The sequence below is a fragment of the Protobothrops mucrosquamatus genome, unplaced genomic scaffold, assembly GCF_001527695.2.
Source record: "Protobothrops mucrosquamatus isolate PMUCROS unplaced genomic scaffold, P.Mucros_1.0 scaffold2381, whole genome shotgun sequence".
NCBI lineage: Eukaryota > Metazoa > Chordata > Lepidosauria > Squamata > Viperidae > Protobothrops > Protobothrops mucrosquamatus.
In genome coordinates, this window is record NW_015388455.1 from 75,965 (window position 1) to 87,475 (window position 11,511).

Sequence of the window (11,511 nt, forward strand, 5' to 3'; positions counted from 1 at the left end):
TCTGGTGGAGGGGGGTGGGACTGGGGTGGGTGCCTTCCTTCCCTCCCTCTCTCCCATTGGTCCTTCCTTCTTTCCTTCCTTCCCTCCCTCTTTGTCCCTTCCCCCTTCCCTCCCTTCCATTGTCCATCCCTCCCTCCCTCAGGTTGCATGATGCCTGTGGGGGGGGGAATCCATGGGTCTCTGGTGGAGGGGGGTGGGACTGGGGTGGGTGCCTTCCCTCCCTCTCTCCCATTGTCCCTTCCTTCCTCCCCTCTTTGTCCCTTCCTCCTTCCCTCCCTCCCTTCCATTGTCCTTCCCTCCCTCCCTCAGTTTTAATTTCTTCGTTGGTGGTTCCTTTGCTGTATCACTTTCCTTTTGCGGTCGCGCTCGGTGCAGCCGGGAGCCCAGCACAGCTGCCGTTCTTCTGCAGGGAGGGGAGCACAGGCAGCAGAGGAGCGCACGGGGGCGGGGAAAGAGCCACGGCTCTTGAATCTGGCTTTGATCCCGCTTCCCCTTCGCTCCGGCTGGGTCCGTGAATGCCAGATTCAAGAAGACGGAGGAAGGCTCACATGTCTCCACCCCAAAACCCCCAGCCAGCCTGCTGGCCTTTCGAACCACCCTGGGGTTAGATCTGGCATTCACGGACCCGGCCGGAGCGAAGGGGAAGTGGGATCAAAGCCCTTCTTTTGGCCACAAAGAATGTAGCCAGGTGGGATTTGCCTGGGGGTTGTGCCGGCTCTTCCTCAGGGCTGGCTGCAGCAATGAATGAGCCGCTTCCCCGCTCACTGCTTTTCTCCGGCTGCGGCCGTGCGCAACGCACCAGAGGGAGTCCGGCAGCCGCGGCTCTTTCCCCACTCCCGTGGGCTCCTCCACTGCCTGCGCTCTCCTCCCCCTGCAGCCAAGGAGAAGCAGCAGGCAGGAACCGCAGCAGCCGACGTCGCGCAGCCATCTGGCTCAGCAACAGCGGCGGTGGCCAAACTCCAATTGCCTCCACCGGGCTCTTTTATGCCCTCCTCGCTCCGGTCCGGTGAAGGTCGGTCAGGACCCCTGCAAGCGAGCGAGATGGGCAGGGGCACGAATCGGTGTGTGCTTAGAAACGCCGATCTCGTGCTCCTGCCCATCTCACTCGCTTGCTTTCCACTTGCTTTCTGCAAGCGAGATGGGCAGGAGCTCCTGGGCCCCCCGCGCCTGCCGTTAACCCTCCCGCCACCATGCAGGGTAAGGTTGGCGCCCCCACCCAGATGTCCCCGCCTCCCCCAAGCATTTTTTACTCACCTGCTTTCAGCTGCACTCCCTTTCTCCTTTTGCTTCTCTGCCTTTGCCACGTGTTTGTGGGTAAAAAAGAAAAAAAGTTCCATGAGACTTTCTAACTTCTCGCAAGAAGTTAGAAAGTCTCATGGAACTTTTTTTTTTGTCTCACAAACACATGACGACTGAGAAGGACAGGAGAAAGGGAATGCTGCTGAAAGCAGGTGAGTAAAAAAACGTTTGGGGGAGGTGAGGGCATCTGGGTGGGGGCGGGGGGGGACCCAGGAAATGTGTCATGCAGCTCCAGCGGAATCTCCACCTGAAGACTGCATGAGGCTGCCTGCTACCCCCAAGGTCACTGCCAATCAGCTGGAGCTGCGCGCTTTGATCCTGGGCTCTCAGTAGGACCCAGGCAACGTGCAGTTCCAGCTGACTTTGCCACAAGCCTGTGTGGCGCTGCTGCCGCTTCACCTCATCCACTTTTACACTTTTTTAAACTTTTTTTTAACATTTTTTTACATTTTTTTTCAACCCGTCCTACGCGTACCACCAGCCAGGTGCTCGCGTACCACTGGTGGTACGTGTACCACCGGTTGAAAAGCCCTGCTCTAAAGCACCTGAAGGCAGGACAAGAAGCAATGGCTGAAAACTAATCAAGGAGGGAAGCAACCTAGAACTAAGGAGAAATTTCTTGACAGTTAGAATAATTAATCAATGGAATGATTTGCCTTCAGAAGTTGTGCATGCTCCAACACTGGAGGTTTTTAAGAAGAAATTGGAGAACTATTTGTCTGAAATGGTACAGGGTTTCCACCTGAGCAGAGAGTTGGACTAGAAGACCTCCAAGGTCCCTTCCTACTCTGTTATTCTGTTATTCTGATTTGTTGAGAAAGGTATTGAGTTTAAATGGAAAGGGGTTTGACAAAACACACAGTGCCTCCTAATGCTTCTTCTTTCCTTTGAGTAGATAAAAAAGATTGCTGAATAGTAATTGCTCTGAAAAACGCAAGAGCATACTTCTTGCCTACAACCTTGTCTTGGGAAAGAATATCTCAAATAGCCAGGATGTTCAGGGTTGGACTAATAGATGAATGTGCTGGCAAGAACAGGAAGGGAAGTACCATGAACATCCTTAGTAAACGCTGAGAGTTGGGACAGTGCTTCTCAACCTTAGCTGCTTGAAGATGTGTGGACTTCAACTCCCAGAATTCCACAGCATGCTGCAAATGAAGTCCACACATCTTCAAGCAGTCAACGTTGAGAAACACTGATAGGCTATTTGGGTTCCATAATAATAGGAGAGGAAAAGATCAAGAGATAGCCAATTCACTTTATTTACTTCTTAGATTTATATCCTACCTTCAATAGGAGCTGCACAGTACTCCTCTCCTATTTTTCCCAAATGACAACAGCAATTCTGTTGTAGTTGGGTTGGCAGTGACTGACCTCATGTCATCCAGTGAGCTTCCGTGGTTGAGGATGGATTTGAACATAGGTTTCCTCAGTGTCCATCCCTTAACCAGTATACCACTGTTTTTCAACAATAGTTTACTTTGGAGAGAGGGTTAGTAGTTATGGTTGATTGGCAAGGCCTCTTGGATTAAAACAGGACTGCCTTAATAGAAAAACAAATAAAAGGGTTAATTTGTTCAAGCAGAACAGAGTTGGGTAGACAGGAAACTAATAGCTCTGGAACAATCCAGACGCAGAAGAAATTCAGGCTTGCGGTTGAGAAACCCAACTGCAACCTGAAGCAAAGTGATCGCTACAAGCACTACAACCCACCCTTACCCACACATCTCTTTGGGGTTCACTCAGTAAATGGATCCTCAAGACAGACCACAAGGTAGAAGTGGCAGGAAGAGAAGATTGTGTGATGACGGGCCTGCAGCGTCTGCAATCAGTTCCTAGCTTGCTCTCCATCTGCTCCAGGTCCTTTGGGCCAGGAAGCCCATTTGCAGCAAATACAGTGGAGGATCAAGGATTCACTTAATTTAACAAGCTCTTGGCTATGCACTGCATAGCAGGGGAGGCCAAAGGGGATGTGGTTGCTGGAGCTATTGCTGTCAGGGCACGGCACAAACAGCATCTGACAACTGCAACCTCAGTCTTTATGCCCGGCTTAATTTTACCTTAGTCTCTTTTTATTTCACTAACAGCCTTACATTTTCCACTTGAGTTGCCTGATAACCCAATGCTTTTTGGTTCCCATGGCAACAAGTTGCCTGCAACTCCTTCAACTCAAGTTTATGCGCTCATTTCAATATATGAAATTATTAATATCAGTGGTGGGATTGTCTCGGAAGGCCTTTCCTTTGAGCATTATTTACTATTATTATACATGCTAATTTTTGTGGATCAAAATTGATCAAAGATGAAGTAATCTGAGCTTCTTGCCTCCTGTGGTATTCTGAGGGGCAGCCATTAAATGTAGCAGAGTGCTTATATGTGGGAATTTTTATTTTCTTCCTGTGGCAACAGATTTTCCTTGACTAGCCCTAATTCTGCATGTCAGCTGCTATTAAAAATACAAGCGCAGGGATAGTAATAACCATAAAAGTGGGCAATCTTGATGTTGTGAATTAATGTAATCTGTTTAATTATCTTTGAAACAAACAAAGAAAAGATATTCACTCCAATTCTGTAAAGGAAAGTTCATTCTAAATAATTACAGAACAGCCAGAACTTCTTTTGGACAGATCGCTATTTGGAATGGTCATTAAAAAAATAATCTATGTGAACATTTAGCGAATGAGTGCTTATTTGGAAGGATCTAAGAAGAAATGGGAATTAAAATGTAAAAAAAACCTTGGAAAACAATAGTAAAAATGGTTCCAGAAGATATCAAAGATTTATTTAATGAGTTCCTTTGAGTCCATACTGCCTATGGCTACTAGACAATTACCAGAGAGCTTTCTATATCTCTCCACTACAGACCGGATTTGGCATCCCAGATTTGGTAGCCTTAATACAGCCTTATGTGGAACACAATAATCTGAATAACAATGAAGATAGTAACTGAATATGCATGTGATTCTTTGAATGCAGTTAAAACAAAATACCTGTACAGTATAATTTATATAATTTGACCTATGAGTTTTTACAGACTCTACACATAAATTCCATAAATAAATGAACAAACAAATAAGTAAAATAATTGTAGAGATGGCTTATAAATGATTCTCAAATGGCAGCTATCTTTTCAAACTTCACCTTAGGCTTAGAATACCTTCATCAAAATATACTGCTCAAAAAAATAAAGGGAACATTTTACCATGGAACTGAAGGGGTTTGCGTTCCCTTTATTTTTGTGAGCAGTATATTTCACAAGGTTAGCAAATACTGAAGCCTCCTCCTCACTCCCGCCAAAATAAGTTAGGGTCTTTTATAGTACAATCCAAGCCATTGTCTGAAGTTGCAAAGAGACCAAACCACTCTAGTTTGCCATGTATCAAAATTGATGGCCTTGCCATTGTGGCACCATAATTAAATCATTCTTCTATTCCAGATTGAATGGAATTGATTTCAAAGAGATACAAAGAGTTGAACATGACCTGAATATCTTGCCACTTCCCACATCTTGTTAAAGAGAGATTAATGTACATCTTGTTACAGAGAAAGATAATGTATTTTATTTTGGCTTAGTTACCGTTCAGTTGGGATAGCTTATTTAGCTTTCGGCACAAGAGCATAAGAAGGTTGTTGACAAGAAATTCTAAGAATAGTATACAGATGCTAAAAGGGTCAAGAAGACAAATATATGAGAAAAAGCTGAAGGAACCGGATATCTTTAGGGCTCCTTGCAGTTTTCAAACTGTTCCAGGGCCTTTTTTCTGACATTAGGGAATTCCATGGAGATGTGCAACATTTACTCAGCTGACAATTCAATGTAGGCTGCAGAAAGATTTCTGGAGGGCAAGAACTATGAAATCCATTAGTTTGGGGGGGGGGGGAAGCCTGGAGGAGAAGCATAGATGAGACAATTGTTCATGTGAGGAAGAATGGAAAAATTATTCATCCTATCTGCTAAAAGAGCAGGGAAAGAGGCAATAAGATTAAATTTAGGAATGACAGAGGTTTCATGTCAGTGTGGATGAATGTGCAGAATAGATACTGTTGTTTATTGGGGCCCAAAACCCTTCCAGAGATCTTTGCTCAAAGAAGTGTTTCTCTTTTAGCACGGAGAGCTTGCCAGTGCACAAACAAGTATTTTGTCACTGGGTAAATGGGAACTTTAGCTAGTGTTTCAGTTGCTATTTCAATTGTTGGGCAAAATGTGATTGCATAAGGGTCATAGGCTATACACCATTATGTCCATCAAAATCAAGACCATACCACTTGAGCAAGGGGTGCCTCATCTAGCACCTAATTCTGTACAAAGCAATGCCCTTCCACTTCAACAGTGTCTCAACATTTCAACAAACTTTACCCCCTCCCCTAAGAAAAATTGTTCTAACAGCCTTGGATCTTTCTAGAATAATTCCGTCACAAGATACAACGTAATGATATATGACAAGTAACCTCTGATAGCCTCATCCATTCAAATGTCAAGTGATATTATCAGGTTAAAAATAAAACCGGCAATAAATTCCTCCACAGGATTGCTTGATCATACCTAAGGGCCTGCTTAGATGTAGCTTATATTAAAGATCAGGACAAGATATGAGAATGCAGCTATGAAGGCCAAATTTTACTTAGAACATTGTCTCTAAATAAAATAAAATTTCTATTTCAGACTATGATAATCCCTGAGGAAACCCAAAATCTCTTATATATGTGCTCTGCCGCAAACTGCAGTGACTCTGTGTGTGTGGTGATGTCATTGCACAAATGTGACTTACTTGAATCACAATGTCTGATTCAAGTACATAAGTCACAGCATCCGTATGACATCATTATGCATGTTTTCTTTGCATCCTTCCCATGGATACTTTATTTGTACATTTTTTAAATTTGGTAGCCCTAACAATTTAAGGCAGGTTGTTTTGTCTCTTTTGAAATTGATTAGTGAATTATACCAAAAATACTTTTTTGGGCTTACTTGTTTTAAGGGGACCTTTTCCAGTACAGATTTTAATTGATTGGACAGTTGGACAAAAGTCTGTCTGTCATAATTTCCACTACAAGACCTAACACTAAACTGCAATTCCTGAGGCAGATTCCATGGGGACCTAATCATTATTTTAAATAAATATTAGAAGAGCCGTGACTTATTGGATCATTGCTTCAGCGATATTTTCTTATCAGATTCCTCAATGCCTTCAACAATGGCAGAGCTTCTAATGTACTTGAAAAGGTCTTAAAAATTCAGGGAAATATTCATGGATGTATCTGCCTTAATGTTGAACTGTATAGCACAGTCAAACATCAGCACAGGAAATGTTTTATGACATTATGTATTATATCATAAACTGATTTATGATAATGTTTATGTCATAAAACATTTTATAAAATTGGTCAAATTTCTATTCCATGGGAGTCATGGACCGGTTTTGGGATGCATTCTGTAAGTTAGTCCATTTGAGGTACTTTGGTTGAAAAGGCTTTGCACCATTTCTCCCAGTTAAAAGTCACAGACACAAGAGTATTAGTAGTATATAGATGGGAACCCATTCTTAACACATAACTCTTACTGACAGAAATGATAAATACCTTCACTTTCGTGTTCTTGAGTCACAGACTGGGGTACAGAATCATGGCTAAATTAGTATTTAATATACGTCAAGTGAATTGAGCACTGCCTAGGCCAAACTATAATGACAAAGCAGTTAGAGTGACAGTACTCCCTCATTTTCTGAGAGGGGAAATATAGTCATCACTAATTTTTTGAACAGAGGTTATGTTTGAATGAAATCTTCTGAAACTTGACTGTTAATTGCTTGTCACTTGTAATTATAAGAAATCATTTACATCTTGGATTTGCAAGAACTAAAACTAAATCCCTCACTTCCCAGTAATAGGTACTACTTTAAAAAGATTTAAAGTATTTGGACTAGGAGACTTGGAATCATCACAAAGCAATCTGAGAAACAGTTTAAATTTTCCCTTCGATTTTCAAAACATACATAATGTACTTTTAAAAATATAAGAAGAGCCAGACTTCTCCTGGATTAAACCAAAAGCCTATTTAATCAGCATCCATTTCTGCAAAGACTATCAGAAGCTTCTGAGACATTTGAGCATCAAATTTTGTTTTAATTCCTTACTGGTTGATATTTATATTTAGAAGATATTTCAGTGATCTTTTTAGGTCTGCTCTACATTTTTTTCTTCCCCTTCCCCTTCCCCTTTTCCTTTACAGATTCCAAGCAGAATGGCGATGCAGCAAATGCAGCTCTGGCTAATGAAGACTGCCCCACAATTGATCAGGCCCTGTCACCTGAGGAGAAGTCACCTGTCACACCTGGTGGCCGAGAGCGCTATAATCGTGACCGAGCCTGCTTCCTCCTCTCCACAGGTGATTTTGGGCAGTCACCTGATGGAAACATCCGAAAAGGTATGTGTACATATGTCACCATCATTTTCCCCTGCCTATTTCTGCAAAGCTTGCATTCCGTCCTCTAAGCTTGTACCCAAGTACGTTATCTTCCACCCTTATCACTAATACCACCATAACCTTTGTCTTAGTAAAACGTAGAGCTGCCACTTTTCAGGGATAAAGGAGACAATTGCAAATATGTAACTGACTTAAGTAAAAGCCTAATCTTGAGATCAAGATGGGCAGATAATGTCCTAGCAACCAGCGAGGTCTCCATTTGTTCGACTCTAGTGCTTTAATAACAGAATGCATTGCTCAAGGGACAGCATTATCTCATATAACCTTTCCCAACCTGGTGCTGCCAGATCTGTTGAACCATAATCCAGAATACCCATTGGTCAAACTGACTGGGAATTCTGAGAACTGTAGTCCAGTCTATCTAGATCAGCCTTTCCCAGATTGAAAAAAAACTGCCATAATACCTCTTTCCAGAAGACAGTCCATGAACACAGCTAATTTTGAGCAGTTGAGATTTTGGGGCGAAGCTTGATTCTCCATCAGCATCGGCAGTCCATTCTTTTCAAAACTCTGTTACATAATTATGTGCACAGTTCCCTAGCTTCATTACCTCATCCCTTCCCTCAACAGAGTAATGTTTCCCTTATCAGCTTTTGCTTTTTCATCAGTTTCCCCCACCCCACCATGTTTTCTCCCCATAGGTATCATTCTGTCTTCCAATAGTAGCCTGCAGTTGCTCTTCAGGTGTTTCAGATTGTTCTTTTAAGGGAGATAGCAGCAAATGACAACTAGTTATTTTACAGGGATTTATTGGAAGGGCATGGAAGTGGCCATAAAGTGTTTGAAGTTATTTCCCATTCTCCAAATTTGTTATAAATAGAAAAAAAGTAAAGCTTGAGCCTAATTGATTTGCTTCAAATTCCTGCAACATTTTTATCTGAAACATAGAAATAATAAGGTTCTAGTCAGACATCTTGTAATGAGAGATTTTCCCCATTGTAAACCTTGGGCTGGTTTTAGACCAGTGTTTCTCAACCTTGGTCACATTAAGATGGGTGGATTTCAACTCCCAGAATTCCTTAGTCAGTTAATGCTGGCTAGGAAATTCTGGGAATTGAAGTCCACCCATCTTAAAGTGGCCATGGTTGAGAAACACTGTTTTAGATTATCAGCTTAATTGAAGACCTACTAGCCTAACTGAAGAACCACTAGCCCGAGGTTCCCCAAAATGATCATTATCAACTCCCAGGGGTTGAGGGGACCATCCAAGGGGTTGATGTTGCTGATGTTGGGAAATACTGAAGGCCAAAGGAGAAGGGGATGGCAGAGGATGAGATTGTTAGACAGTGTCATCCAAGCAGCGAACATGAATTTGGGCAAACTCCAGGAAACAGTGTGGAGGACAGGGGAGCCTGGGGTGCTGTGATCCATGGGGTCAGACACAACTTAGCAACTGAACAACAACAACAATAAATATTTATTAAATCATTCCCATATAATAAATGTTTGGGGAGGATCAATGAAGAATCTGAAGCTTCATGAAGAGGTTGATAAGCTGAAGAGTTTGGTGACTCCTGTATTAGCCAAACACAGCTGAACTCTTTTGTAAAACAAATAAGTTGCCATATAAAAGAGAATCATGTTCCTTCCACTCATCTTGTTGGCAGGTAATCCTCGACTTATAACTATTCATTTAACGGATGTTCAGAATTAAAACAACACTGAAAAAAGTGACTTATGACCAGTTCTCACACTAATGACCATTGCAGCATCCCATGGTCATATGATCAGACTTCGGGTGCTTGGCAATCAGCATGTATTACAATGGTTACAGTGTCCTGAGGTCCTGGGATTGTCATCTTCAACCTTCATAGGGAGCTTCTGACAAGCAAAGCCAATGGGGGAAGCTAGATTCACTTAATGACTGCATGATGTACTTAGCAACCGTAGCAAAGAAGGTTGTAAAATGGGGCAAAACACACTTAACAAATGCCTTGCTTAGCAGTGGAAATTTAGGGCTCAATTGTGGTTGTAAGTCGAGGACCTCTCCTGTTCAAAAACCCTGCAGATTCCAACTCTCTTGAGTTCAACCGAGATAGGTCACAAATTTAGCACTGATGTAATTGGGTATGATACACATACAATGCTTCTTCCTCAGTTCCTCCCCCTCTGTTTCCTTCAAAGATCTCTCCTGTCAAATCCTCGATTTGTTTTTAGACTCAAGTGAATCTCAAGAGAGATGTATCAGGAGATTCCAGACTGCTAATTTATGGTCAGGAAGCCCCACACGTAGTGCTTGTCCAGGAACAGTGCATCATGCTCGGCAAGCAACTGGGATCTTTACAACAGGAAGGCTGAAAACAGAGATCTCACAGCTTTTAGGGTCAGGGCTACAATATCTGGCTTGCAAAATCCTGGCTAGACATTACATGGCAACATACTCTGTGTTGCCATCTAGTCATCATCCAAAGTTTTGCAGCTTAGATACAGTCTCTCTGCAGTACAGGTAGTCCACAATTGGGACCAGAATTTCTGTTGCTAAGCAAGGTGTTAGGTGAGAGATGCCTGAGTTTGCAACCTTTTTTGCCATGGTTGTTAAATGAATGATGTAGTTGTTGAATCCAGCTTCCCCCGTTGACTTTGCTTGTCGAAACTGGTTGGGACAGTCACAAATGGCAATCACATGAACAAGGAATGCTGTAACTGTAATAAATACATGCTAGTTGCCAAGCACCCAAATTTGGATCACATGACTGGGGAATATTGCAATGGTTGTAAATGCAAGAATCAGTTGTAAGACACTTTTTTAGTGCCATTATAACTTTGAACAGTTGCTAAACCAATGGTCAAGGAGTACACGTATTCATGATTGACCTCCAAATCAGTGTTTATGGATAAATCAGCAAAATTTACCTAATCTTTATTAATTCTATTATTCTATTCAAAAATTCCCAAATGGTCCATATTGCTTTTTTAAAAAATCACTCACGCTAACTGCATGACCAAATAACTGGTTAGGAAAATACTAGGTTGTTGCGGTTAACTCTGGAATAGTGATAATTGACTTTAGACTGTCAATGATACATCTGAAATTAATATTGCTAGAAAAGTCATCGGCCATTTTTATGGAACTTAGCATCAACTCTTTGCAGTCCTTCATTCTGCATTATGTGAGAGTTGACTGTAATTGTGTTCATCTCTCTGTGTGAAAAAGAATAAGAGATTGTGATCCCTCTAGCTCAGGAGTCATCGTCAGCATGTTTATGTGCTGTGTAAGTTCTGGTCTAGCATCTGTCAGAAACTGATCTTAGCAGCAGGCAAACTTTCAAACAGAGACAAGGTTGCCCCGTCACAGCAGGCAAACAGGAGGTGACAGCAAATGAAAGCTGACGGTGAGTTTAATTCCACCAAGGAAGCGAGAACACAACAGACCTTTCATGGTGGTGCACAGTAGAGAAGACCAGCAAGCAATGGGCAAAGAAGAACCACAGAAGTGGAACGATCATCACAAAGTCCAAATTCTGACAATCGCCTTTCTGTTCTAGAGACGTAGACATTCAACCTAGGATTAAGTAGATTACCAAATATTTTCAACTGCAAAGAAAAATGCTTTTACTAACACTCGCAGGATTGTACAGAGCAAGCTCCGCAAGATGCAGGACTCCTGGTTGAGTGCCAAAGCAGATGAAATCCAGAAGTTTGCTGATAGAAGCGATGCCAAACGGTTCTATGAAGCCCTTAGATCCCTGTACGGACCTCAGCCCTCAGGAAGCTCCCCTTTACTGGAT

The 11,511-nt window shown here is 42.4% G+C and overlaps 1 protein-coding gene across 1 annotated transcript in view; it reads left to right on the forward strand.

Annotated features, from left to right (window-relative positions):
• Positions 1-11,511, forward strand: part of LOC107295530 (potassium voltage-gated channel subfamily C member 3-like) — an 87,269-nt gene that overhangs the window by 36,156 nt on the left and 39,602 nt on the right. Inside the window, exon 4 of the mRNA XM_015824855.1 lies at positions 7,529-7,723. Coding sequence (XP_015680341.1) covers positions 7,529-7,723 — 195 coding nt within the window. The remainder of the gene's footprint in view (positions 1-7,528; positions 7,724-11,511) is intronic.